Raw genomic sequence first — 27,324 nt, 5'->3', positions numbered from 1 at the left:
TGAGTCATTGTTGGAGAGATACAGCGGCGTGATATATAGACAGCAACCCTCCCTAAATAGTGAATACCGAAGGGACGGAGGGTGGGTGGAGGACGGGCCGAGACTGACGTCAAGCTATCGTCAACACAGATGGCAGGATTGAACTCTCTCTGGGTCATTTTTCTTTATATAGAGGAGGGAAAAGGTCATACGTTTGTGATTATGTGGAAAAAATGCGGTATATTAATGGTTCAGGGAGTTGACTGGGTAAATTTATGAGAATTTGTTCGATCTACACAATCCAAAAATATTTTTCCTTCTTTTGTTTGCTAGAGATTTTTCCATAGACATTAAGCACTATTCTCTAACAATTATCACAATAATAATAATAATAATAATAATAATAATAATAATAAATGCTTTTCTTAGAGTTTTGTTTTGTTTATTGTTCAAGTCTAAAACAATTCTTAAATCAAGTAGTAGTAAAACATTTTGGTAACACTTTAGTTATGGTCACAACTCATGGTATTAACAATCCATTAACTAACACCACTAGCTTATTAAACTACGTATTAACTGATTATTAATATGTAGTAAGGTAGAAGTTGGGTTTAGGTATTGGGTTAGATTAGGGACGTAGAGTAAGATCATACTTTATAACTACTAACATACAGTTAATCTCTTAATAATAGGTAATAAGTCAACAGCATGAATTGTGACAAACTAATGTGTTGCCAACTTTTCAAGCTTCTTTATAAAATACTTCTTTATTTAAGAAATGTGGGATAAATGGGAATGGAAACAAAACACAAAACTAGGTAACACTTCAGTTTAGGTCACAATTCTTGGTATTAACAATCTATTAACTAACCCTATTAGCTTAATAATTAGATGTTTATTAATGTTTAGCTGGGTTTGGGTTGGATTAGGGATGTAGAATAAGATCATACTTCATAACTACTAATAAACATAGTATAATATATATAAAATGCTTCTTTAAGAAACAAAACAAAAACTCCAAGTATTAAAAAGCATTTATTGCAGTGTAATAATATTAATAAGATAACTGTATTATTGTTTGTTTGTCTGTATATTTTAATTAGAAGTATAATTGTGTACCCAAAGAATTCACTGTGTGTCTTGATCGTAGTGTGTTAATGACATGGTTTACGTTGATGCAAAGTACAAATGTAGCCCTAGTTTAACTACAAATACATACAACAATTATTTACTAACACCGGTCAGCAGCTTTATGCATATAAAGAGTCACATTTGGACAGCCTTGAAACAATAGTGTTATTCTGTTTTACTTGCATTTAACGTCTTTGAACTAATAATGGTGTTGATCAGCGCCACCTCCTGGACGGATTATTTAAAAACTGAATTATCTAAAAGGAATGGAAAAACAACCACTGCGAGTCATTTACCCTTATCGTCAGACGACATCTTGAGCCATTTCAATGGAGCATCATTCATTCATTCATTCATTCATTTTCTTTTCGGCTTATTCCCTTTATTAATCAGGGGTTGCCACAGCAGAATGAACCACCAACTTGTCCAGCATATGTTTTACGCAAAGGATGTCCTTTTATCCGCAACACAACACTGAGAAACATCCATACACACTCTTTCACACACATACACTATGGTGTTTAAACCAACATAGGTTCATTCTGAAAACGTAGCCCTTTATACATTTCTGGAATTTTTTTTAAATGAATGCTACAGGGCCGTATGATGCGGTTCCTTTTCACGTTCACCAGCTGACCGCTTACCTCCGCATGGACAGCTTTCCGGCTTTTACCAGTTTGTCCAGTTAGCTCACCATGTACGTAGGAGGACTTGAGACGCAGAGAGGAGTTGATCACAACGACGGGGTTCAAGTACGGCAAATAATGGTTTCAGAAAGTGGGTAAGACAAAGACAGAAGCCAAAAAATTAAATAAACAAGTAAATAACAGGGTGAAAATGTGGTAAAACAAGGTATCAGACTAGGGCTTTTCTTTTTCTGAAATGCTTTTTAAATTTATCGGTTGGGTTTAGGGAAGTGGGTGGATGTATCAATCTGTACTTTTTAAAATACTATTGGTTGATTGGTTGGGTTTAGGGAAGGGGGAGGGTGGATCGGTCAGTCAGTCAAACAGTCAGTCGACAGCAGCCTCTGGTGGATTGACGTGATAATAGCAGCCACGAATGTCACTTGCAAGAGAAGTTTAAGATCTCAAAAAGCATACTCAGTGGCTTCTCGTGGAAACAACAACTGCAAAAAACTGCGTTTGGAGGTACATTTTCAGAATGAGCCCGGGTTGCTTTAAACTGTGGGGGAAATCGGAACACCCAGAGGAAACCCAAGCAAACCAACCCAAACAAATGTAATTTACCATATTGTTTAACACACACATACTGCCCCACTGGCAATGATTTCACAAGGGGCAGAAAAACACATGATAAATACTACACAACACACACTAACTAAATGAAACATAAACTGCTCCCGATTACAATCAACAAGCAAATCAGTATCAGACTATCAGTATTGTACTTTAATTTTTTTGGAAATCGCATGGCTTAATGTTGCATACCTGTTAAGTTTTAGTAATATCGATTGCTCTATAATGCAGTGATGTATTTCGTGTGATGTGTGTGTGCATTGAAGAGCCCACTGAGTACACTTGAACCGCATCTGACAGAAGTATAACAGCTTTTTACACTTAAAATGGTATTGACACCGATTTTTGGATGGAGATTTACCAGTTGTTAATGCTGTAAATGGAAGTTCTAAGCATCCCACTGGAAGACACTGGTTGATAAGGCAACAACTTTTGTAAAAATGAACCCCTGTTCACATGGTCCATGAAAACCAATAAAAAATGCTGTATTCTGCATGCCATGCCAGCAGTTGGCATCACTAAATTCACAAAATCAAGTTTTTCTAGTTTGCACAAAGATAATGATGTGCTGAAACAGCAAATGCAGAACCTGACAATGGGATATCAGGGGAGATAAAAATGGCAAAAAAATAATAATTAAATAGCTGTTTTAAACACTTTTTTCAACACAGACCCAGTTACTGAACTGAAACAACATTTAAGATCCCTAAATTAAGCTGAATACTGACAATTATGGTACAGTATTGTCTGTAGATTTGCTCTACAACTGGATACATTTGACCACATAGTTATTTTCATGTTGATTAATACTTATTTAGAGCACTATACAGTATGACATGACTTGAGCAAAAAATAAATAAATCAAAAAATATTTTTTAAATTCTTAGTTTTCATGTAATTTGATGCAGGTTTCTCGCACACTATGAAATGTATGAGATATTTGTCAGACATACAGTATTTGAATTGAGCTGAGAGAGTTTAACTGTTTTCCAATAATGTTGGGTTGCATTTCTGAACTCTCAATGTCGCTAGTTCAATGCATTTTTTTTCAACACATCGGACAATTTATAAAACATTAACTTCTACGAAATGATTAACATGTTGTTTTATGGTAAAAGTACCGCAATTATACACATATTATGAAAATATGAAGTGTAAAATCTATTTGTTTAAAAATTTTATCAAAATAAAACATTTTTAAATATTAAATCATCTTAATTTTTTAAAATATGTCTTAAAAAAATTCAGATTCACATTTAACATGCATTCTTATTTACAATAAAACCAAAATCAAGTTTAGTCGTGCAACAGGATTATGTTTGTTTGATTTTTAAACTCTAACCGTTAGTTTGCTATGATGCGCAAAAAGAAAACCCCATCCCCTTCTCACTATCCTGCTTCAGTTGGAAGTACATCAACATACTGAAAGAAACATCTCGGCAACAGAATAAAGACACTTACGGTATCTTCTGTTGATTTGCTCTACAGCTGGATTCATTCGACCACATAGTTATTTTCATGTTTATTAATACTTTAAAGCAATCTGTTTTATTTAGAGCACTATACAGTATGACATGACTTGAACAAGAAAACTCGCATGATCCCTCTTTCAAATCTATGCTACAACATATGACATCTATAGTTTTGATGTAATTTGATGCAGGTTTCTCACAATGTGAAATGTATGTGATATTTGTCAGACATACAGTATTTGAGTTGAGCCAAGAGAGTTACAACTGGCATGCAGCTTTACATAACACAAGCATTCATCAATAAGACAGAGATGCCATTGCGTGTTATACAACAATCTATTTATTGCACAAAGCTGGGTTTGTTCTGTGGAATGGGAGTAGTTGGTAGTGGCCAGGATCACATGGGTGACCAACTCAATGAAAATATGACCTCAGTGTTTCTCAAAATACATGGATTTGACAGGTAAACAGACATTTGTTTGTGTCAGACTTCTGAACTTTGTCAGTATCTCCAGAGGAACAGTCGCTACCATGAGCAGTTTCTATGCTAGCCATGTTTGTGCTCAAGCTAACAATGAACTCTATTTTATTTATTTATTTATTTATTTATTTGCAATTCTTTGAATTGTCTATGGATTAAATAGTTGTGATTTATCAAAAATGAGAACCTGTGTTCTTTTCCAGGGTGAGTCAGAGTGAACTTTAATGCTAATGAGTTCATGCTTTTGTACACAAAAGGCCTTAGGATCTGTTGTTAAATAATGCATAAAAATCCTGTTTGTTTTTTAAGTAAACACGCTGATAGTCTCCTAGAAATTAGGTATATTTGTCACATGGGATCACCATCCTCTAATACCTTTGCTTCTTTTTTGAAAGCATAAACTTGGTCTCTGTTCTTTTTAATACTGTATGAACAAGCACGATTTTTTCCAGGTTTTGTGGTCAAAAAAGTTGATCTTTTGGCATTGAAACAGCAGGAGAGTCAGTAAATAGTGACTGAATTTTAATTAATGCATGAAATAATCCTTTAACAATTAAACTTGAGCGTTTTCATTAAACACAATATGATGTTCTATAAACTTGTAAATACACCTTTAATCAACTTGCATTTGATGAATATGTATTGAATGAAAACTGATATTTAATAATAATAGTGATGTAGAATTTTATCTTATATGATGTGTAAGACCATTTTTTTAAAATATAATCAATATAAAACATTTTGAATACTAAATCATCTTTATTTTTTTAAATATGCCATAAAATGTTTGAGATTCTCATTTAACACTTTCTTGTTTGTTTGTTTTTTACAATAAAACCAAACTTAAGTGTAGTAGTGCAACATGCTTGTTTGATTTATTAACAGTCATTATTTAAAACAGTAAAAACATGGTCAACCATTTGGTAGAGTAGGCAGTTAAAGGGTTAACTACTCCTCCTCTAACCGTTAGATGGCTATGAGGGAATGATGCACAAAAATAAAGCACCGTCCCCTACTCAATATTCAGCTTCAGTCGGAAGTACATCAGCATACTGAAATGAATATCTAAATGAAAACATATATTATTTTCTAAAAAAAAAAAAAAAAAAACTATTTATGTCATCTTAACCCATGCTTTAACCAAAAACAACTCAACCAGGCAGGGATATTCACTTTACTACAATAGAAAGAAGTGGACATCTGATATTAATCCTCTTTTTTCCATCCTCATTATAGTTGCAATCTAGTTTTGTGTTAATATACTCCTGCTCTCCATCATGACATCAAACATACTGCACACATGAAACTGAGCCCTCCTCTCATGTGTCGCTTTATAAAAAATCATTATAATTACAGGTGCATTAAAGCCAGGAAATATCTGTGTCTGACATGAAGCTGATCACCAGAGGCAGAAGGGAGCCGGTGGGGTCAGATTACCTCAGCGCTCATGAGAAAACATGAGTCTGGCTTAACCGTGAGACCCCTGTCATTCTCCATCCGCTCACACATTCATTCCCAGCCTCAGGACACAATTCTGATACTCATTAGCAATGCATTTCTGATGCACAGCATCCCAAGCATAATGTTTTGGTTTCTAGGTTACGGTTTCGTCTGATGCTTGCGTCAAGCCACATTGTTAGTTTAGACATTCAAGCGGAGTTGTGTTACAAAAGCGGAAGTGGAAAAGCGAGACTTGCTCCACCATATTTTGTTTTTCTCAACCATTCCAGCTGTCTTTCCTCAGTCTCCGACAACTGTGAAATGTTGCAGAATGATCAACTATCATAAATATACTCCAATTGGCTGATTTCCCCTGAAGTCATTATCTCAAATGGTATTAGCTGTAAAACATCACTGTTTGACTGATGCAATGCTGAAGTGGAAGAAAAGCAGAAATGAGACCAAGCATGCTTTGAATATTTATGGTTCTTTCCATGAACAAGGAACTAAATAGGGGCAGATTGTTGTTGTTTTTTCACTATTGGTTTATGTTTTTTTTGTCCATTCATAGTCAGGGTATCAAACCCTGTGTTCTGATGCCATTACATTTTTTTATAAATATATATAACTTTGTTTAAACTATAGGATATCTATATATGAGCACTGATATTTCTAATACTGATGTAGAATGTTTATAATGATGATGATGCAGCCTTTATTTGTTAAACACACACACACACACACACACACACACACACACACACACACACACACACACACACACACAAACATCAATCACACATTTCAGGGGAAGACAGGTACGATGAAAGGTAGCTTTTAGAAAAAGGAAATAAGATAATAAGATGGAAAAAAAATCAGAGGAAAAAAAACCCCAATGACAAGCACATACACACAGACAGACATAACATCGCAACAGGGGATGTAGATATAGTCCAATGAAGGCGACAGCCATCTGGTCCTGCAGCCAGGAGGCGCTGGTCACAGACCAGCCTATCTGCACTGGTGGGTGAAAGCACACAAATTCATAGATGCAGGTCTAGGAAGTGATTGTCTATCTGTAGCTGTAGTTCTTAGTTTGACTTATGTGTATATCACTTTCAATAAATTGAAAAGGTTGTACAGAATTACTTATACACAACAAAGCAATTTAAATATATAGTATAGGCTGAACTGGAGGAAATTTCCCTGAAGAGAACACCAAACTCGAGGCTTAAAACACAACTTATAATCTGAAATCTGATCAAAAACAGAGCGAAAATGTATTATTTCAGAATAACTGTCCATGCTTTGACCAAAACGTGAGATCTTGCTGTTTAATATTTCAGTTGCTTAAATCTAACTTATTTTTCCTTTGCGTTTTTAAATCATTTTGTGAAATTTCTGGCATGGAACTCAGGCTCATAGGTAACCTATTCTGTTCCTGCGTCAATATCTACAAGGCATAGGTTGCTGTCACCTCGGCAGCCAATGAGCTTGCTCCTCATCAGTTTAAAAGCTCCATGTAAAACCCTCCTCTACCCCAGCTCCACCTTTAGATCTGCTACAGGGGTTCCATGTACATGTATATTATGTTGGCAGCAGCAGCGTGTAATTTTCTCAGACGGAATGTACATTATTTAATTTAAAAATATGTTATATTTATTTAGATTATACAGTATATATAGGCTGTTAAATTATATTTTATTTATTTATTTAAACTATATTAAATTAAATTACAAATTGTATTTTACTATTAGTTCTGGCTTTAACAGTTTACTGATAACTTGTCTAATCAAAGAACAAAGCTTGGTGAAAAGTTTTGTAAGTAGGCCTACAATCAAAAATGTGATATTAGAGCCATAGCTGTGGCAGGTTGGCACACCTTTGTCTAAAATGAAACTATTTCTCTTATCAGAAAACAATAAACACAATTATCCCAGGCACAGCATTGTATTAGATTTGAGCAAATATGAACAAAACATGGTGAAATCACCTCCACCTTCCAAGGAGAAACAGCCACCTGCGCCATTGAGTCCTTCGCCTTTAAAATCAGCCACTACTGAGAATGAAGCTTGGCTGCCCCTACTGGTAATGTATTTTCTGAGTCAGAGAATTTCCTTGAGTACTGCGGCTGACCGCAGTTAGTCATGGCATTCTGTTCCTTAAGATGCGCATTTCTAAAGCCCATCTGTATACTTGCAGTAGCAGGTCTCGATACTTGCTCTATCATAATAATCAAAGCAGCAGGAGCGTACCAGATCTGTTCTGCCAATACCAAATACATCAACATTGCCATATGCATATTCATTACTATACTAAATGCATAGAGTGTTCATGACAAAATGATCCTGGTCAAAATGATCCTGATCAAAAATGACTAAGCTCATGTCCACACTAATGTTTTCATTTCATTTAAAAACATGTATTTTTCTCTCCATTTTGACCTTCGGGCCACACTGAGACATTACGTTTAAGCAACAAAAACATCTTTTTGAAAGCTTTCTTTAAAATGGAGCAATTTTAAGAAGCAGTATTGAATAAAGGAAGCTTTTGAAAACGATGATGCTGTTTCAGTCATGTGACCAATTGAGATAAAATGGAGAAGGGCATTGTACAGCAGCTAATTTGGATGCTCTCCACTTAGACAGCATTGCAAAAGATTAATGCCAGCATGCTGCAGTCAGATTACTTTTCTTCAAAGCACACAGAATGTTTACTCAGAGCTGTTGTTTTGGCATGTCTCCCAGTCTATATTCTCACTTGCTTTTGAAACTTTATAACTTTACTCCTTTGTTACTGGCAGCAACAACTACACCTCACTGTTCTTTCATTTAAATAAAATGGTGCTTTTTGTCGTCGTATTGATGTGACATTTCAAAGAACCCACAAAGTAAATAAACCCCAGGCAGAAACGATACAGGCCAACAGGTTTAATTTATGCTTTAATGAATGCGCATTACAGTGACAAAAGCATTTACAGTCATTTCAAGCGTTGAACAACTTTTGGAAAAATTAATGGAAACGCTTTTTACCTATTACCTAAATTTACCTAGATTTATTTAAAATTTATTGGTATTGGTAAAATATTATATTGCAAAAAATAACTCTCAGCCAATCAGATTCAAGAATCCAATAAAACCATTGCATGAAATTTTAATAAAGACAATTGGTTTGTTAACATTGTTGCAAGTTTAGCTAAAAATAAAGCCATTTTAAAGGGTAGCTATTTTACACCTTTTTCAAGATTTAAGATGAGTCTTTTGTGTTTCCAGAGTGTGTCTGTACAGTTTCAGCTCAAAATACCCATCAGATTATTTATTATACCTTTCAGAATATTGGGATTTTCTGCTCCGAACACAGCATAGCTGTTTTTGTTGCCTGTGCCTTAATGCTATTTCTCCCCGCCAACCGTTCCCACAAGCCTGTCATAGTATTCTAGCCTCTCCAGCTGCGTCAGATAAACAGCACAGTGACAGACATGAAACAAGCAGATCTCAAGTAACGTTTGTTTTGTTTGTTTTTTATTTGTGTGAAATACTACAGTAAGAACTTTCCCAATGATTATTTGATGTATTTGATGTGGAGTAAATGAGTAGATGAGAACGATGAGACACACACAATGTCATTACAAAGTTCACGTACACACACAGACACACACGTACAGCACACACATTTAACTTTGCACTGTTTTTGTACATAAATTTGACAGGATACACATTAACATTCACTGTTGTATGTACATTCGTTATGTTAATGTAAAAAAAAAACCTGATTTAACGTCCACAAACCAGGATTGAAGCATCTTCTTTTATAATTGTACTGACATGTGGCTGTGGTGATAAAGACGGTTAAATCGCTGTAATTCAATACAAACATGCACTGTTTTTAAAACGTTTTAAGTGAGTTGATAAGCGAAGTTTGACTTAAATCTTACAGCCTCATAGCTATTGATCAATCGGCAGATAAATGGGCATCTCCGTCTCATTGAAACAGATTTAAATGCTCATTAAAATCTCATTTTTCGATAAAACTAATAAAGGAATAAATGCCTCGTTATTTTGTTTTTGTTTTGTTTGTTTTAATTCTCTGTTTTGAGTTAAATAACAGATTTTTATTTATTTTTTTGTGTGTGTGGCTACAGAATAAACAGAACATCGAAATATTAACTGTTTTTCTGGAGTTTCGTTTTCCACAATAAAAAGAATAATTAAATGAACGGATGGTGCATGGACCGATTATACACCCATTTTTCCATAATATTGCAAAAACGGCATGTTTTGGATTTCACAATATTAAGAAATGTCATAGTTTTGTAATAGGGAAAATTATGTGGCAACATAGATGGATACAAAATCAGACAAGGCTACTTTACTTTTTAGTAAGAAAATATTTTAGAATTATTTGTTTGTTCGGTTGTGTGACTATTAGTTGTAAAAAAGTATACATTATTGTCTTTTAACTTGAATTTATAATTCCTGGATAGAATCTAGAATGCCTAACTTAATATACAGCTTCCTGTGCACACAAAGAAACCCACCTCATCCCTTCCTTTGTATGCTTCATCTTTTGCTGTGACTTTTCCCCGTCAAATCCTGCCACACATATTTGTGCAATAATATTTCTAAGAGCAGGATTGTGTCTGTGACAGATCTTGAAGATGTATTCTCTCTGTGTGCGACCAGTCTAGGAAATGTAATCTCTCTGCAGAAACTAGGCCATGGCGTGATTTCACATTTGTTACACCGCCAATAGCACACGGCCTGTCACAAAGAGCATCCATTTATTATGCCGTCCCTCAGGCACTTCTGTTCTAACAGATCACCTTTAGAGCTCATTTACTCCCCTTGAAAGCACATATTTCATTATGAATTGTTTTAGGGGTCATATCATATTAAGGAATCCTTTATCCACATATTGCTTGGGATGCTTTCAATAATGGATGGCATAATGCGTTCAGATGCTGTCAGACTGAAGAACGAGGTGTTATGCAAGTATGTGAAAAAAAAAAAACTGTGAGTGTTTGACTAAAATCTAGATGGAATTTTATAATACAAGAATATTTCAAATACACATGATTTATTCATTTTAAAGATAATGCAAAGAGTGCTTAAGTAAAAAAAAAACACTGCTGTATTTGGTGATTCATTTTCTGTATATTTGCAATTTTATTGAAGTATGAGACATTGATCTCTGCTTTTAAACTTAAATGATAAGTGTCAGTATATACATATATAATTCAGTCAAATCATTACCTGTCCTAATTTTTGTAATGTTATTTGTATGACCAACCCAGACATAATATAATTTCAAACTACTAAGAAGGCCAACAAAAGTGGCATTGTTCAACTTTTTAACATCAAATGTTGTCAGAGCAAAGATCATGTTCCTATAGAACAATCTAAAAGCTTAAATATACCAAGAAACAATAGTGTATCAGTTTAGAGATATTTGGTGTTGTTTGGTGGTTGCTAAGGTGTTCTGAGTAGTTCTCGTAAGGTGAACACCAGTAATTATTACAGCTTTTTGAGTAGTTTCTATGCAGGGGTTAAATGTGGTGTTCTGGTGGTTAAAGGTGCAGTAGGTGATTGTCTTCAGAAACATTTTTTTGTTGTGCTGGTTTAAAGTCTCTTCACATTCCAATAGTATTGATATAAGTAAGTGATCTAAATGTATTTATATGAATTGTTATATTCTGGGTAAGGCATAAAACTAAAAAATGTTTATCCAATTAATTAGAGTCAGTCCAACATCTCTCATTATTCCGATAAGGAGCCCAAACTGTCCGTTATCCAATGCAGATTTGAACAACTGCGCAGCCGTTTGTATGAAGCTCCACCGTTTGTGCACTGCGTGTTCATGAGAGGGATTGAGAGAAAGAGAGAGAGTGTGCGCACAATTGGTAAAAACATGCTGAATCAAAACTTTTTAAAAACCTAAATCAATATTGGAGTTACCTTTGAACGCTGGAGGAGGGATGACACTATGGCTGAAGGATTTCTTTTAGACAGGTAATGTTCCATTTTAAAACTATTTTAGCTTCACGCAAAGCTGATGTAACTTTAGATGTTGTTGTTACAAATGGATTATATCTGCACAGAAGTGTTAAAATCTTCTTTCATATTATTTCTTTATAATCCTTATTCTAATCCTTATCCTTATAATCCTAAAAGGACCTTTTACAGCATCGATAAAGTAAATTTTATTTAGTTTAACAACAAAACATAAGTAAGTAGCGCTATTCCAGCTAGCCAGCTTTACTGAGCTGAAAATGATATTATATTCACATCACATTGGTTCATTTTTAAACAATGATGACCCTTGATGCTGTCGTTTTATTGTTTACCATGCTACTCTGAATATTCGCTTTGAAATAGCATGTCAGTTTGGCTTAGTAATGAGTGTAATTCCTGCACACCATCGGACAAGCACTAGGTGCTTTTAACGCGTGCGTGTGCTTGTGTTTCAGGAGGCGTGGCTCTGGACGGCAGGGGAGGGACTGTGATTCAGAGATTTATGCTAAGCTGTTAGCATTGTGGAAGATCACCTATTGCACATTTAAGTTATTTGAGTGTTGTGATTAGTTGATTTGATGTTGCTATGGAAATGCTAATGTATTCTGGGGTGCGTTTCCGAAACCATCGTTAGCCAACTAAGGTTGAATTTTCATCATTACAAACATAGTTCATTGATTTGGTGTTTCCCAAATCCGTCATCGCAATAAACAATCGCAAATTGCATCGTAAGCTTGTACGCTTGCTTGTACCTCTAGAGCTGTAGTTAGAAACATAGTTCCGAGTTGTGTTCAATTCCCAGTTACCTCCCTAAGCACTATTAATTTAGAACATTCTAACATTTAAACTTGAAATTATAAAAAAATAAAATAAAATAAAATAAAGTCATTTCTTTTAGGTGTAATTTGCTTTCAACAATCATAATATTGACAATTATAGTTAGAAATTATTTAAGCTATTTTGAATGCATCCTTTACTCAGGACGAAAGCTACAGGTGACCTATTATTTAAAAGCAGAATGTATGTCTCTAAAGCTTGTGAAAACAAAATTTGTAGCATACGTTAATGCTTTTAATTTATAGGTTATTTATTAGGAAATGTATCTGTACTGTAGGTCTTTATAACATGGGCCTGTTGGTTAGAACATTTCTGCAGTGGTTTGAATGTCAAATTGTACTAAAAAAATTATAAATAAAATAAAAAAACTAAATAAACAATATCCAACTTAATAATAATAATAATAATAATAATAATAATAATCAAGTAGGATTTATTTCATTTTTTAATTAATATCCTACTGTAAATTAAAACCATTAATAATTTATATGAGATTACATGTTAGCTGAGTGGTTTTATGTTTTATAATAGAATATGGAATATTCTCAAATTATATTTGTATGTTTTACCAAAACTAGTATTGGATTTTTTTAATGTGTGTGCGTGTAAAACAGCATAATTTGCACAAAAAAATGATGGGGGGTTTTCTCTAAAGTAGTTACTCCACCCCGTTTGCATCATTATGGGCATTTTACGTTATACCTAACGTGGTTCAAACGATGGATCTGTGACAAAGCAATTTTTTTAGAAAACAATCGTCACAATTCTTTTTCCAAACGATGCATCCTAACATTGTTACATTGTTGTTCGGGAAACGCACCCCTGAGTAGTTCTTAGGGTGTTGCTATGCAGTTGTTTGGATGTTCTTAGTATTTTTGCTATACTAAGCAATAATCCCTGTTTGAGTTGTTCCCAAATTATTAGTTCAGTGTTTCTTAAGTGTTTTGAAACCACTATGAGTTTTCTTCTGTTGAACACAAAAATAATATATTTTAAAAAGTTGGTTGCTGGGACCCATTGACTTCCATAGTATAAATAAAACTTTGTAAACACAATGGGACCCAGCAACCAGTTTTTTTAAAAATTGTTTTTTATGTGCAACAGAAAAAAGAATGTCAAATAGGTTTTGAAGATGTGATGAGTGAGTATATGATAACAGATTAAAATTTTTGATCTATACCTTTCTATGCCTATATTATCTATACCTTTAGGGTGTTGTTATGTTGTTATGAATGTTGCGTGGCTGTTGATAACATCTTATGGGTGCTTTCTAGATTTCTTGATTTGTTTTCATTTGCTAAAGGGGGATTTTTTATATGCTTTGCATCTGTGCCTTTAAATGCAAATGAGCTAGTTTTCCTCACTAACTCTTTGGGCATGTTGCTTCAGAGAAGGATAACTCGGGTCACATGTCAGAATGAACAGTAGAGTTGGGTTTCAAAACCGGTATGCACCGACCAACTTAGCATATGAATTTCGGTGCCTCATTCCGGTGCCACTGGTGCTGCGACAAGAACAGAAGCAGGTCACACATCAGAAGCGCCACTCGGCGACGCGCAGCGCCATGCATTTTGGAATTCGCAAGTCAGCGGCTATGCAGCACCAAGCCATAAATCATGACTGTTCATGTTTCTACTGCACCACAGAGCGCCATCTGAATAGTTTCATTTTAAATAACATGCAAATGTGCGCGTCTGGTGTGTGATACTATCAACTGTCATGTGTGCGCCCTGCCGGGGCTCTGAGCGGCGCACTTAAGAAGCATAAAGGGGTGCATCGAGGGCCCATATAAGTACGCGTTGTGTCACACTATCTCTAAATGTTTAATTCTAAACAGCTTTGAGGGGTAGGCTATGGATGTTAGCAATGTCAGGCATTTTTTATTGTAGCTTATAGAAGGCAAAGCGCGCAGTAGGCGCATGCGGCGAGCGACTCCCTTTATCAACACGCATTTTTGCGTTCATCTAATTTGCTTAAACTAAGCATTCTAAAGAATGGCTATATTTCACAAGCAAGGATTCTGACACACCAACATGCAGTAGATGCTTTACAAAGATGCGTATAAGGGAGGAAACACTTCAAACTTATGAATCTTGAGGGCTCATGGAATCAGCTTAAAGGTGAGGAATAAAAATGTCTTTGACAGCTTGTGACATCATCTGGCATTTTCAGCGAGTATGTTTACATGGACACCAATACCCTGATTTTAATATGAAGACACTACTCTGATCAAGAGTCTACCAGGTAAACAGTGATTTTTGATTATCTTAAAGCACCACAGACACAAACTGCAGAGGAAACATTTCTAGGCTGGTGACACAATGATAAAACAAAGTGATACTGTATAATGTGTGCAAAAGTGAAATCAGCAGAGGCAGAGATATTAAACATCTGTCAACATCTTCTATCCATAATCATTCATTTTCTTTTCGGCTTAGTCCCTTTATCAATCTGGGGTTGCCACGGTGGAATGAACCACCAATTTATCAAGCATATGTTTTACGCAGTGGCTGCCCTTCCAGCTGCTACCCAGCACTGGGAAACATCCATACACTCTCTTTCACACACATACAATAGGGACAATTTAGCTTACCCAATTCACCTATATTGCATGTGTTTGGACTGTGGGGGAAACTGGAGCACCCGGAGGAAACCCACGCCAACATGGAGAGAACCCAGTCGAGACTCGAACCAGCAACCTTCTTGCTGTGAGGCGACAGTGCTACTTACTGTGCCACTGCGCAACCCTCTATGTAATGTATTATCACATGCACTAAAAGCATCCTCTCCTGATACTGTCTGTGAACCCCCCACAAGCATCAATCCCCTCAATCAGCACAGCTATGTTCTGCTAAATCCTCCACAAGCGCCAAACCATCAACACAGTTACATTCTGCCCCAGCAAGTCAGTTTCAAACATAAAAAAAGTAAAAAAAAAAAACTTTGTGTCTGTTTTGTGGCAGGCAGATGACAAAAGCAGGGCTGTATCTGTTAAGTATTACATACAATACTTTTGTTCTGCCAGATCTCCCAGGCAGGGTTTTATTTAGATTTATTTAGCTAGTTTTAGTTTTTGGAATTCTGTGCATTGGAAAGAAGTTCTTTCAGAAGAAGAACCGTTTTTTGAAGTATTATTTGTTTTTATTCTGTCTTTTCAGTGTCCTTCAACAAGAACGGTGGTGGTGGGGTTCATAATATTCACAATGGTATTTTATTAGTTGTTGGTTTAACCATGGATGAGGTAATGGCTTCTATGTTATTTTCTTTTCAATGAAATTTCTTGTCACAAAAACAACAACCAATATTGCATGTCTATAATTTATATAATGGGTATAATTAAACAATACTTTTTCTGACTTATTCTGACTTTCAACTTCCTCTCAGATGAGCACACACATGCACCAGTTGTGTATCTGGCAATATTAGTCATTTAATTTCTTATTAGTCATACAAATTTCTTTCACACACGCCTGCTCTTCTCACATAAATCCACCAGAGAGCGCTGTCGACTGACCGACGCACAGACTGACCAATCCCCCCACTCACCTCCTTTCCTAAACCCAACCGATAGTGTTTTCAAAAGCACAGATTGACCCGCCCACCCACTTCTCTAAACCCAACCAACAGTGTTTTCAAAAGCAATCCAGAAAAATAAAAGCCCTCGCAGCTGCCTGATTTTTTACCACATTTTCAGATCTTACCAAGTTCTCACCCTGTTATTTACTTTTTTGTTATTTATTTTTGGATTTTGTTTTGAAGCCGCTCTTCGCTAGACTTGAACCCCGTCATCATAGTCAACTACTCTCTGCGTCCCAAGTTCGCTAACGTATGCAGCAAGCTACTGGGCAAACTAGTAAGGCAAGGCAAGCCAAGTTTATTTATATAGCACATTTCACACACAGTGGCAATTCAGACTGCTTTACATAAACAGGAATAAAAGAGACAAGTATAAATAAAATGGAAACAAATTATATAAAACAGATGAAAACATGGTAAAGACAGTTTTTCTATATTCCAAAACACCAGTGTATCATATTTCCTCATTTTACTCTGGGACTTTCCCATTCTGATGATCACCCCCCTCTGTGGACTTTTTCAGTACCCATTAATCTATTGGATGTCTCTAACAGATTCACTTAGATTCACATAGAACTTTTCACTTGATATAGAAAAGTTAAGCTTCACAGCTCTAATTACGTGCCCCCCAATTTCAAATACCTTCTGGAAGTAAATCGCACAGCCCTTGATTTTTTTTATCCCCTCCCGGGAGTAGATCACTTTGGCAAGCTAAACATAATAAAAGGTCTTGATCTCAGCCAGACGCCAGGGACTTTAACCTGAAGCCATCAGCAGCATTAGACCACCCCATGCTTTCGTTTTAAAGACAAAATGCAGCCATACACAGCTGGCTACATAATTTGTGCTCTCAAGAATTGTATACAGGAGTATGTTTTCACAATGAGCTTGTGTTGGACACATCTCACATTATTAAGGCTAGCAATTAATTAATTAATTAATTAATTGATTAAAGATTAATGATGATCGATCATGAGAATTTAAGGAAATTGACATCCCTACTGTATACAATAAGCTATACCTACATATTTCTATATAAACAGCTTCCAAAAGTTGATTTTGTCTCATAGGTGCCCCATATTCTAGTGTTCTCCAAAACAGAACCATGTCAATATAATTTCCTTTGGGGTGAATGAAGTCTGCCTTTAAATTAATGTCACATGATCCACTACAGTGCGTAAGTATGGTCTGCTTTAGCCTAAAGAGATGCAACACATCATCAGAGCAGATCATATGCATGAGGTGGTTGCTTGGTTTTCAGATTTGTTGCATAATTGCTAAATGGTTTTGAGTGGTTGATAGGGTGTTGCTGTGCTGCTGTCAGGGTGTTCTGGTGGTCTCCACATTGTGCTGGGTAATTGCTAAATGGTATTGAGTGGTTGTTAGGATGCTGCAACGCATTTGTTAGGGTGTTTTGGTGGTTTGAGGTTGCTCTGATGTTACTATGCAATTGCTAAGGTGTTTTGAGTAGTTGCTCTATCATTGTCATGCTGTTGCTAGGGTGTCATTAATAGCTTTGTATTGACTTTCTTTGTAGTTGCTAAGGCATTCTTTGGGTGATGCTATGTTAATGCCAGGGTGTTATGACTAGTTCTTGGGTGCCAATGTTCTGTTGTTACTGTGGTTTCTCCATGATACTTTGTTTCTGGGGTATCCTGGGTGTTTTCTTTAATAAACTACGTATTTTATTATTTAGGTAGATATTCACATATTCTGGCGGCTCAATTCGCTGTGGTGACCCCTAAAAAACCAGGGACGGAGCCAAAGGATAGTGAGTAAACATATTCCGTGTAAAATGGGATTCTCAGACTTGATAGACAGAAGTTGATATCAGTGATGTGATTCAATCCCCATTATAGCTGCCCCTTCACAACACTCTGATACACAAAATAAAGCTGTAGCAAAAGAGTTGTAGGAAGAATTTGCACTGCCATACTTGCTTTTTTCTGAATTTCTTTCAAAAATCAGCACAAATTCAATATTTTATTCTAATCTGAAATGTACTATTTTTTATTATTCAGTTAAACAATGGAATTACTTGCATTGCTTATGTGCAATAAATAAATAATATTATTATAAATATGTAATACATTTCTTTCTGACATTTAAAATTGTGGAAACATGAGTAGGAGTAAAAACACTGACTAGCCTGAGGTAGCATAAAACATCTTTATTGTTGAGCCCTGCCGTACAATTATTACTGGCGGATCTCTAAAGGGGTTTGTTGCATTTATTACATTGGAATGAGCTGGAGTGAGGCACCTGCTGGCCTGTGCCAGTTATTTTCCACCATGACAGTAAATAAACAGTTCACCTGCTATCAGTTAGCTCAGTGGTTGAGGCTTGGGGAAGCGGAGAGTAGAATGGGCGGTACCTTTTGCTTCAGGGAAGGACATTCATCTCACATCTGTTTCCGTTTCACACCATGCCTGCTTCTGCTTGTGTGTCTAATGTGTGTGTGTGTGTGTGTGTGTGTGTGTGTGTGTGTGTGTGTGTGTGTGTGTGTGTGTGTGTGTGTGTGTGCGTGAATATATTTGTTTGAGAACAAATGTGTGTGTGTAAGCTTTGTGTGATGATAGCCTACTTGGCAGACTTGAATATTTGGTGACAGAGAGACGCAAGTGAGAAGAGACTGCATGATGGGACAGGTTTACTAAGTAGAAGGTTAGATTTTGATACCGACTAAGACTTGAGGTTTGTGTGTGTGTATGTATGTATGTGTGTCTGTATGTGTGTAAGCAGAAGTATGATGTATTGCAGAGCTAACAGCAATGAACTATGCTAATGTCTTACCAAAATATTGCTTAGTTTACTTGGATTTTGTCTTTGATTTTCATTACTAAGACTGTGTAGTTACCAAGCTAATTGCAAATAACAATAGATTTACAAAGAAGCATATTTGTTGGGTTGCAAATACAAGCCCTTAAAGATGACGTTGACCTTCAGCCTGCAGGCTCTGGTCCAAAAAGTCCCCGGCTCCTTTGTATGACTCTATTCTGATATGAAACGCCCACTTGACTCTCAACCAATTCCTTACAGACAAAGTCTAGTTGCTGAGCTTTTTCCTCTTTGTATATTCTGTTTTATTCAGAAGAACACCTCACATTGTGAAGGTAAAACTGGATCATGAATGTATTTATTACGCTGACTTTAAACTTGTCAAGAAGTGATTACAGTTTTATTTTGTTGCAACATTGTCCAGTCCAGAGGGTTTAAAGTTTCTTCATTTACTTTTAAGGTTTACTGGCCCTCATCTTTGTTTCATGATTACTAATGTCTTGTTTTTTACCAACAGGAACGAGGGCTTTTAGCTGCCTCACTGGCTTATGTAAGCAGGACAGTCTAGTACACAGATGCCCGAAACAGTTCACAAAAACAAAGGTCTGACAGTCCATCGGATGGAACGTTCTGAAGAAAACTAAGGGAGGGAGGAGCTGTCAATGGATGAATGAGTCACAGAAATTCAAGCAATCACACTGGACGCCATGAGGGAGGAGAGTGAAGGAATTTTACGGTTCCGACTTTCTCTTGATGAACACTGACAAGTCCACTAAAAGCCCACCGTGCTAAGGGGATAAGTCCCCTGATATGAACCTCAAATTCTTGGGATCTCCAAATCAAACAAGCCCTAATGCCAGGGCCTGAGTGTGGCTTTCGCCATGTCATGGTAGCACTGCACACCAAAACATCAACCCTTGAAAAAAAAAACTAAACTGTAGACTTGCACAATGAAAGTTTTCTAACACCAATCTGGCAGACGCTTACTGTAGGAACAGCTCAACTGTATCAACATATTGCATTGCATACTTTTCACCATCCATTCTCCCTCTCTCTGGGATTACCAGCGAAGTCCAACTATGGGGTGCCGGCAGAGTACAGAGGAGAAGGAGGCCGCCAGACGTTCAAGGCGCATCGATAGACACCTACGATCAGAAAGCCAGCGACAGCGTCGTGAAATTAAACTTCTGCTTCTAGGCACCAGCAACTCAGGCAAGAGCACCATCGTGAAGCAGATGAAGATCATCCATAGTGGAGGCTTCAACCTAGAGGCCTGCAAGGAATACAAGCCTCTCATCCTTTACAACGCCATTGACTCACTCACCCGCATCATCCGTGCCCTCGCCACCTTGAAGATAGACTTCCATAACCCTGATCGTGCTTATGATGCAGTGCAACTCTTTGCCCTCACCGGGCCGGCTGAGAGCAAGGGCGAGATCACGCCAGAGCTCCTGGGGGTGATGAAGCGATTGTGGGCTGATCCAGGCGTCCAGGAGTGTTTCTGCCGCTCTAATGAGTACCACCTAGAGGACAATACAGCATATTATCTAAATGACCTGGACCGCATTTCCGCCCCAGAGTACATCCCAACTGTCGAGGACATTCTGCGCTCACGTGACATGACCACCGGCATTGTTGAGAACAAGTTCACCTTCAAAGAGCTCACCTTCAAAATGGTGGATGTGGGTGGCCAGCGTTCAGAAAGGAAGAAGTGGATCCACTGTTTTGAGGGTGTGACTGCCATTATATTCTGTGTGGAGCTGAGCGGCTATGACCTCAAACTTTATGAAGACAACCAGACGGTAAGGACAATTCCATTTTATATTGGAGCCCTTGGTGCAGCCAGATAATGTAAACTGAGACACATGAACTCAAAGTTATCTGTTCTAGGCTGCGTACATCTCTGCAGTAAACTCATCCCATCCATAGCACTGACAAACAAACTGCTTTTATCATCCCACTACCACATTTCCTTTAGCACACAAGCATTCAGTTGCACTCAGGCTATTCAGAGACATACTGTAACAGTACCTACTTAGTCATCTAACTCAGTTTTTTTTTACTAGCTTATCCAATCATAAACCAACCTAAGCTGGTTTAAAAGATGTCATTAGGTTAGTACTTTCACAAAAGGTATTACCATTGCAATCGTAGAGCAAATCATTACTTTTTGAGCGGCTAAATTGTACACTCATCCCCCAATGAGGATGTTTTCATATCAATGAAATTGACAATAAGTTAGATAATAAGACAGATATGTTCCATTATAAGATTGGGCGAGGTGTTACACTATAACATTAAGGCCCAATCCCAATTCTACCGGTTACCCCTACACCTTGTTTTGCACATTCATGTGAAGGGGTAGGGTGGCCCTAATTCTCTTTTAATTGAAGGCGTAGGGCTAAGGAGAAGCCTCAAATTTTTCAGGATCGCACTTGAAACCAAGGGGTTAGAAAATTTCCCAGAATACATCATCTACAACAGCAGCATGGCTGCACCCAGAAGTAAGAAGATGCAAAAATTAGTATTTTTTGTCATAATTATGAATTTTTACAACAAATAAGCGCATGTTTTAATACATTCATAACCACGTTCATGTTTTACCATGACGTTTAAAAAAAAAAAAAAAAAACCTACAATAAAAAAAGCTAAAATTCGCTATCTATGATTCATAATAATAACTAATGTACAGCAGTCCCACAACATTCTGTCACTCGATGACACTCGAATACTCGGTCAGAAAGGGGGACATTTTTACAGTATCTGGTATAATGTTAATGCTGTTTTTGTTTGTCTACACAGATAAATATGGCCACGGTGTAAATGCACAATACAGTTATGATCTTATTGCCACATTAGATTGTTATGATAAAATAATATATGCCTTCAGTGATTTCCTGAAGATAAAAAAAACGCAACTGGAATAACTACAGCAGTCGTGATCAACGATCTCGTATGAAGCAAGAGATCGTGATGACATATGATGACATGTGCAGGTGCTGTAGTGGTGTCCCATTTCTTAGGGGTACATTTTGAAGCTGGTTTGTTGGCCATTCAAGTCTATGCTGGTCTTTCCAGCAAGCTCCACAGGAATTAATACCAAATGATATTTACAGAGTAAACCTGATTGTATTAGACTCCAATGTTAATTACAGGTGTGTTTGTGTTAGAACTCAGAATTCACTCTTCTAAACGGCAGTCTAACCACATACGTTCTCTCACCATGTGGTGAAGCTAATTGCTTATCTGTGAGTTCAAAGACTCCATACTGGTGTGCTCTACCCTAAACCTTTTCCCTCGACTCACAACAAGAACTTCCAAGTAGTACATTAGCCTGGAATATCAATTAGTGTTGGGGAGTTAAAAATAAAAGTGTTCTGCTAGTCTGTGGGATGTGTATGAGAGTGATAATTGAGTTCACAGTGCAAGGTGTCAGGGTGTACCCGGGAGAATGATCAAATTTAGCACTGGGGAAAATTGCTGATGTGATGGGGGTCAGAGAAGTTGTCTTCTGGTAGGAAGCAGCAAGTCAAAGGGAAGTGAGAAAACCGAAGGAATGAGTTAGCGTCTCGCTGGGGGTGTGGTGAAAAAGGAATATGTTGACAGAGGAAGGGTGGACCTTTTCTAGTGAGTTTAATGAGTTTGCCATCTTAGCCTGAGGCCATCTTTAAATATAACTTATTAACTTTAGCCACATCTGTTTACAAGCTGCGACGATCATTTGCATGCAAAAATGCCAAATGTTTTCTTTGCTCCCACAAGTCAACATGCTCTCACAATGCAGTACTGTCATATCACAAGTTCCAGGTTTTACAATACTGTGAATGATTCAGCAATTAGCTTTAGGGTTAGACTACCCGGAATATCCTGTTACATTATGGAACTAATATACCTTGTTAATGTCATTTACAAGACAGTGAATACATATGACTAGCAAAGTTTTTTTTTTCTTATATAAGAGAAATGTGGTTTATGCCGTCTATTTCCAGTGATACTAGAAGAAATATTTTTGGTTTCTCGAAGAACATTTTAATGAAAGTTTTCATCCCAAAATAACAATGCCGTTGACTCCACTATCCTCAGAAATGGTTGTAAATATACAAACATTGCATGCATAGGTGTACATACACACTAATTGGCCTACATAAATCTAAGAATATTGACAACACAAAAAAATGCAAAGTCTAACAAACATAATTTTTTGATTAATTTAATTTCAAGTTAATCCTCACCTAATGAGATGGGTGGGCACAATGTCTGGAGCAAAGCAAGTCCATTCTTGCTTTAATTATGGAGACTGCCACTTAGAGATCATCCTGTGACCTGTATTTATTTTTAATGTATGTGAGTGATGAAAAGGTTTCGGAAAGTTGGCTCTGTAAAGTCAATCAGCTGAAATTGATGCTGTTGCTGTGTTGTTAAGTGTAATATAATCACCCCAGGGGTCTCATAGAATGGAAAAATGTAAAGATTGATGGGTTTTTATTTGCATGTTTTTAAATGTATACATTAAGTATTATTGTTTAGTTAGTTATGGTTAAAATATGGTAATTATAATCTTTTAATCAAATTATTAATCAAATTAAGCAACCCCTTGCCTAATGTCATCCAACCTCCACTTTAGTAAGCACTAATCTAACAAACCTTCAGCATAATAAAAAATGTAATGGATGTGAAACCAGTGATACTGTACCAATAAAATGAAATATTGTATATAGCAGAACCTTTCTTTTTTTGATAGAATCAGTACGGTTCCTTATGGAAACTTTTCTTTGAAGAATGTCCATTAAGGAAAGCCTCATGGATAATATAGGCTGGGGCTTGCGAGTTCTGTCAACATACGCTGACCGCTAGATGAGCATGTGTTTGAGCTCCAGGGTCTGGGGTGAGCCCCTGAATTAGATTACTCAATAAGCACTCATCTCTGAACTGGCCCACATGTGCTGCCAGTCTGCTCTGGTTTTGCCAGAGCTGAATTTCACAAATGACACCCCCCGCTCTGCGCACATTCACTCACTCGCATGCGTCGGATAAGGCAAGGGGATCAGCGCGGTCACTGAATGATTGAGTCAGAGTGGCAGTGAAGGGTTTTAAGCAATGCTCTGTGGTCTTGAGAAAGTCTGTCTGAGAGGGCTGACAGCCACAGGGAGAGACACATTATGAGAGAAGCTGAGCGATTGTGCTCTGAAAAATGCTTTTAATAGGAGAAAATCTTGGTGACTTGTGTGTTAAATAGACATTGTTGACTAAGATGACAGGGTCAGGGTAGACACTAAAAGCTTTTGTGCTACAGTAATGTGTCTAGACAACCACTACTGTATATTGGACTTTTAAATGCATAAAAACAAGACAATATTAAAACGTCTTGTAAAAAGAGCTGCATTTTTGTCCCCAGCACATTTAACCAGAATAAAAATACAGCTACACAGGAGCATTGTGAAGCATCAAATATGGGTCAAAGTAAGACAAGATGTCCTATTTTGGTTTCCGCATCAAACTAAACACTGTGCATAAAAACATATGCATTCAAAGCATATTAAATAGAGATGCACAATATTACATTTATCAGTCAATACTTATGGCAGATTATGCAGAGTGATATCCCACACCAGCGGTTTGGTGGTTTTGCCTATTTTACCTTCTTCTAAAGCAATGATAAAGAAGTAAATGAAAATAAAATATATTATCTCAATTCTCACTCTTACTGTTTCAGAGTAATTGATAATAAAGTTAAGAACCAAGAACACATTACTCAATATATCCAATACCAAGTACTGCTTTTATCACTCAATATCAAATATTGTAATGTAATGTAATTTGTGTATTTATACAGAGCATATAATTATGTTTGGCCATACACCAGGGCTCTTAAACTCAACTTGGCTGGGGGCAATATCTGTGACTGACAATTCATAGGATGGCCCTTTTAACAGTCTAGTATGTAAAAAAAGTGGAAAACTGATGTAATTAATGCACTCAGACATTCTTCCCCAGAGTTTTAAAGCTCCTTCTTTTTGTTTCTTATTGTATATTAGAATATATTATTTAAATTGCTATGAAAATACTATAGTTTGATAATAGGCATAATAATAATAATAATAATAATAATAATAATAATTATGTCTCAATCAATTGCTGCCTAACCAAAAGTTTAACAGATAGCGTAAAACAGCAAAATGCAGTTTTGGTAACTTTATTGACTTTACTGGCAATTGTTCTACTCAAAAAAATAAATAAATAAAAATAATAATAATACATACATACATACATACATACATATATATATATATATACATACGCACACACGCACACACACACACACACACACACACACACACACACACACACACACACACACACACACACACACAGTTGAAGTCAGAATTATTAGCCCCCCTGTATTATTAGCGCCCCTGTTTATTTTTTTCCCCAATTTCTGTTTAATGGAGGGAAGATTGTTTCAGCACATTTCTAAGCATAATAGTTTTAAAAACTTATTTCTAATAACAGATTTATTTTGTCTTTGCCATGATGACAGTAAATAATATTTTACTTGATATTTTTCAAGACACTTCTATACAGCTTAAAGTGACATTTAAAGGATTAACTAGGTTAATAAGGTAAACTAGGCAGGTTAGGGTAATTAGGCAAGTTATTGTATGATGATGGTTTGTTCTGTAGACTATCGAAAAAAAAATTAGCTTAAAGGGCCTAATAATTTAGTCCTAAAAATGGTTTTTAAAAAAAATAACTACTTTTATTCTAGCCGAAATAAAACAAATAAGACTATCTCCAGAAGAAAAATATATTATCAGACACAATGTAAAAATGTCATTGCTCTGTTAAACATCATTTGGGAAATATTTAAAAAAGAAAATAACTCTGACTATAATATATATATATATATATATATATATATATATATATATATATATATATATATATATATATATATATATATATATATATTTTTTTTTTTTTTTTTGTAAAACTTCAACAAAGAAGGGAAATTTATATATTCACATTTACTTTATTACATATTGGGAAAATCTTTTAATGAGACCATTTGAATAGAATATTAGCAAAATTATCATACTTACACCACCAGCATAATCTGTATGCCATGAAGAGTGGTTTGTACAACACGATACAGCTGGTATAAAACTGATAATCAAATGACCCCTGAATATTTACAAAAATAGAGCTTTAGTAAAAATAGAGCACTTACGGATATATATTTCAACGTTTAAATCAGCCCCAGAAATAATCTGCTCGGTTTAACGTCTTATCTGAAAGATGGATATTGACAAGAAATTGGCCAAAACATATTAAACACAATAGTCTGCAACATCATTTTTGTATTTGATCCACACACTCACACATAAAATATACATTAATTTATATAAAAAGGTACAGTACATGGAGCCCCTGGCCACATAAAAAGCATTTGCAAGATGTTCCAAGGCAAATTTTTCCACAACACTGCAAACACTCAGCACCTTCCCCAGATAATAAATTTTCCATGTATCCATGCTTCTTCAAGTCTCACTTCCAGCTGTCATGAGCTTTGCAAAAAGCAGCTTCATTCAGGCTTAAGTGGAGCGATATTTCATAGTCTGTGGTTAACCAGAATTCTACAACATCTCCATTACACCATTAAAATCCCACCTAATGATTTACACTTTCCTGTGTTACCTGGCGTCTCGAGTGTGCTAAAACTCTGACTAAATCTTTGAAGACAGGCCATATTTGACAAAGACACACTGCCAAGACAACATTTTTTATCTAATGAAAGTCATTTAACAGTTTAATTAGCTCAAATTCAGCAAATCTCCATTAGAAATGTCCGCTCTGCTGTAGTCCCACAGTCCCTCATTAAGGGAAAGCATATTCCCGCACATCTGGTTCAAAAGCTTTCCAGTAATTCATGGCTGCAGATGTAACTTTTCAGTTGCGATTCGCAATCATCTAATTCTGCTGGGTACTTCGAGCAACAGTTGTCAGTTTTGTGGCATGGCGAGTTTTATCTTCTTCTTTTCCCCCTTCAACATCCCTTTTTTTTTTGACCCAACCTTCCTTTAAAAAAAGGTTTCCGTGGCAACAGTTGCCAGGCAACAGAGCAGTCAAACGCTCCTAATCCTGTGCTGTTGACAATGAGCTGTGACCAGAGAGGGGGGTTTTGTGATGCTCAGCAACCGCAGAGAGTGTAGAAGTGTGCTCATGTATGCCGCCGAGAACCTACACTTGTGCGCAGAACTGCATTGCGCAATAGTCAGCTCTGGTGCCAGTTGGCTAGGAGGAGGTGGATGGAGACTCCAGATCTGGGTCATGGGAAGGATGCTTGGGCAACATGGAATGAT

At 36.5% G+C, this 27,324-nt stretch overlaps 2 protein-coding genes across 7 annotated transcripts in view; one reads left to right on the top strand and one right to left on the bottom strand.

Annotated features, from left to right (window-relative positions):
* The window catches only part of sppl3 (signal peptide peptidase 3), a 203,561-nt gene that overhangs the window by 131,407 nt on the left and 44,830 nt on the right, over window positions 1–27,324 (bottom strand). The window lies entirely within an intron of this gene.
* Window positions 1–27,324, top strand: part of gnaz (guanine nucleotide binding protein (G protein), alpha z polypeptide) — a 94,316-nt gene that overhangs the window by 37,381 nt on the left and 29,611 nt on the right. Inside the window, exons 1-2 of one of the 3 annotated variants that reach the window (XM_073914614.1) lie at window positions 18,585–18,850; window positions 19,482–20,766. In XM_073914614.1, the coding sequence (XP_073770715.1) occupies window positions 20,044–20,766 (723 nt within the window). In that variant the 5' untranslated portion in view covers window positions 18,585–18,850; window positions 19,482–20,043. Of the gene's footprint in view, window positions 1–18,584; window positions 18,881–19,481; window positions 20,767–27,324 lie in introns of those variants that run through there. The other 2 variants (XM_073914613.1, XM_005155633.6) reach the window with 2 other exon arrangements.

The sequence above is a fragment of the Danio rerio genome, chromosome 10, assembly GCF_049306965.1.
Source record: "Danio rerio strain Tuebingen ecotype United States chromosome 10, GRCz12tu, whole genome shotgun sequence".
NCBI lineage: Eukaryota > Metazoa > Chordata > Actinopteri > Cypriniformes > Danionidae > Danio > Danio rerio.
The sequence above is the reverse complement of the archived record's forward strand: the minus strand, read 5'-3'. Positions and strand labels throughout refer to the sequence as shown.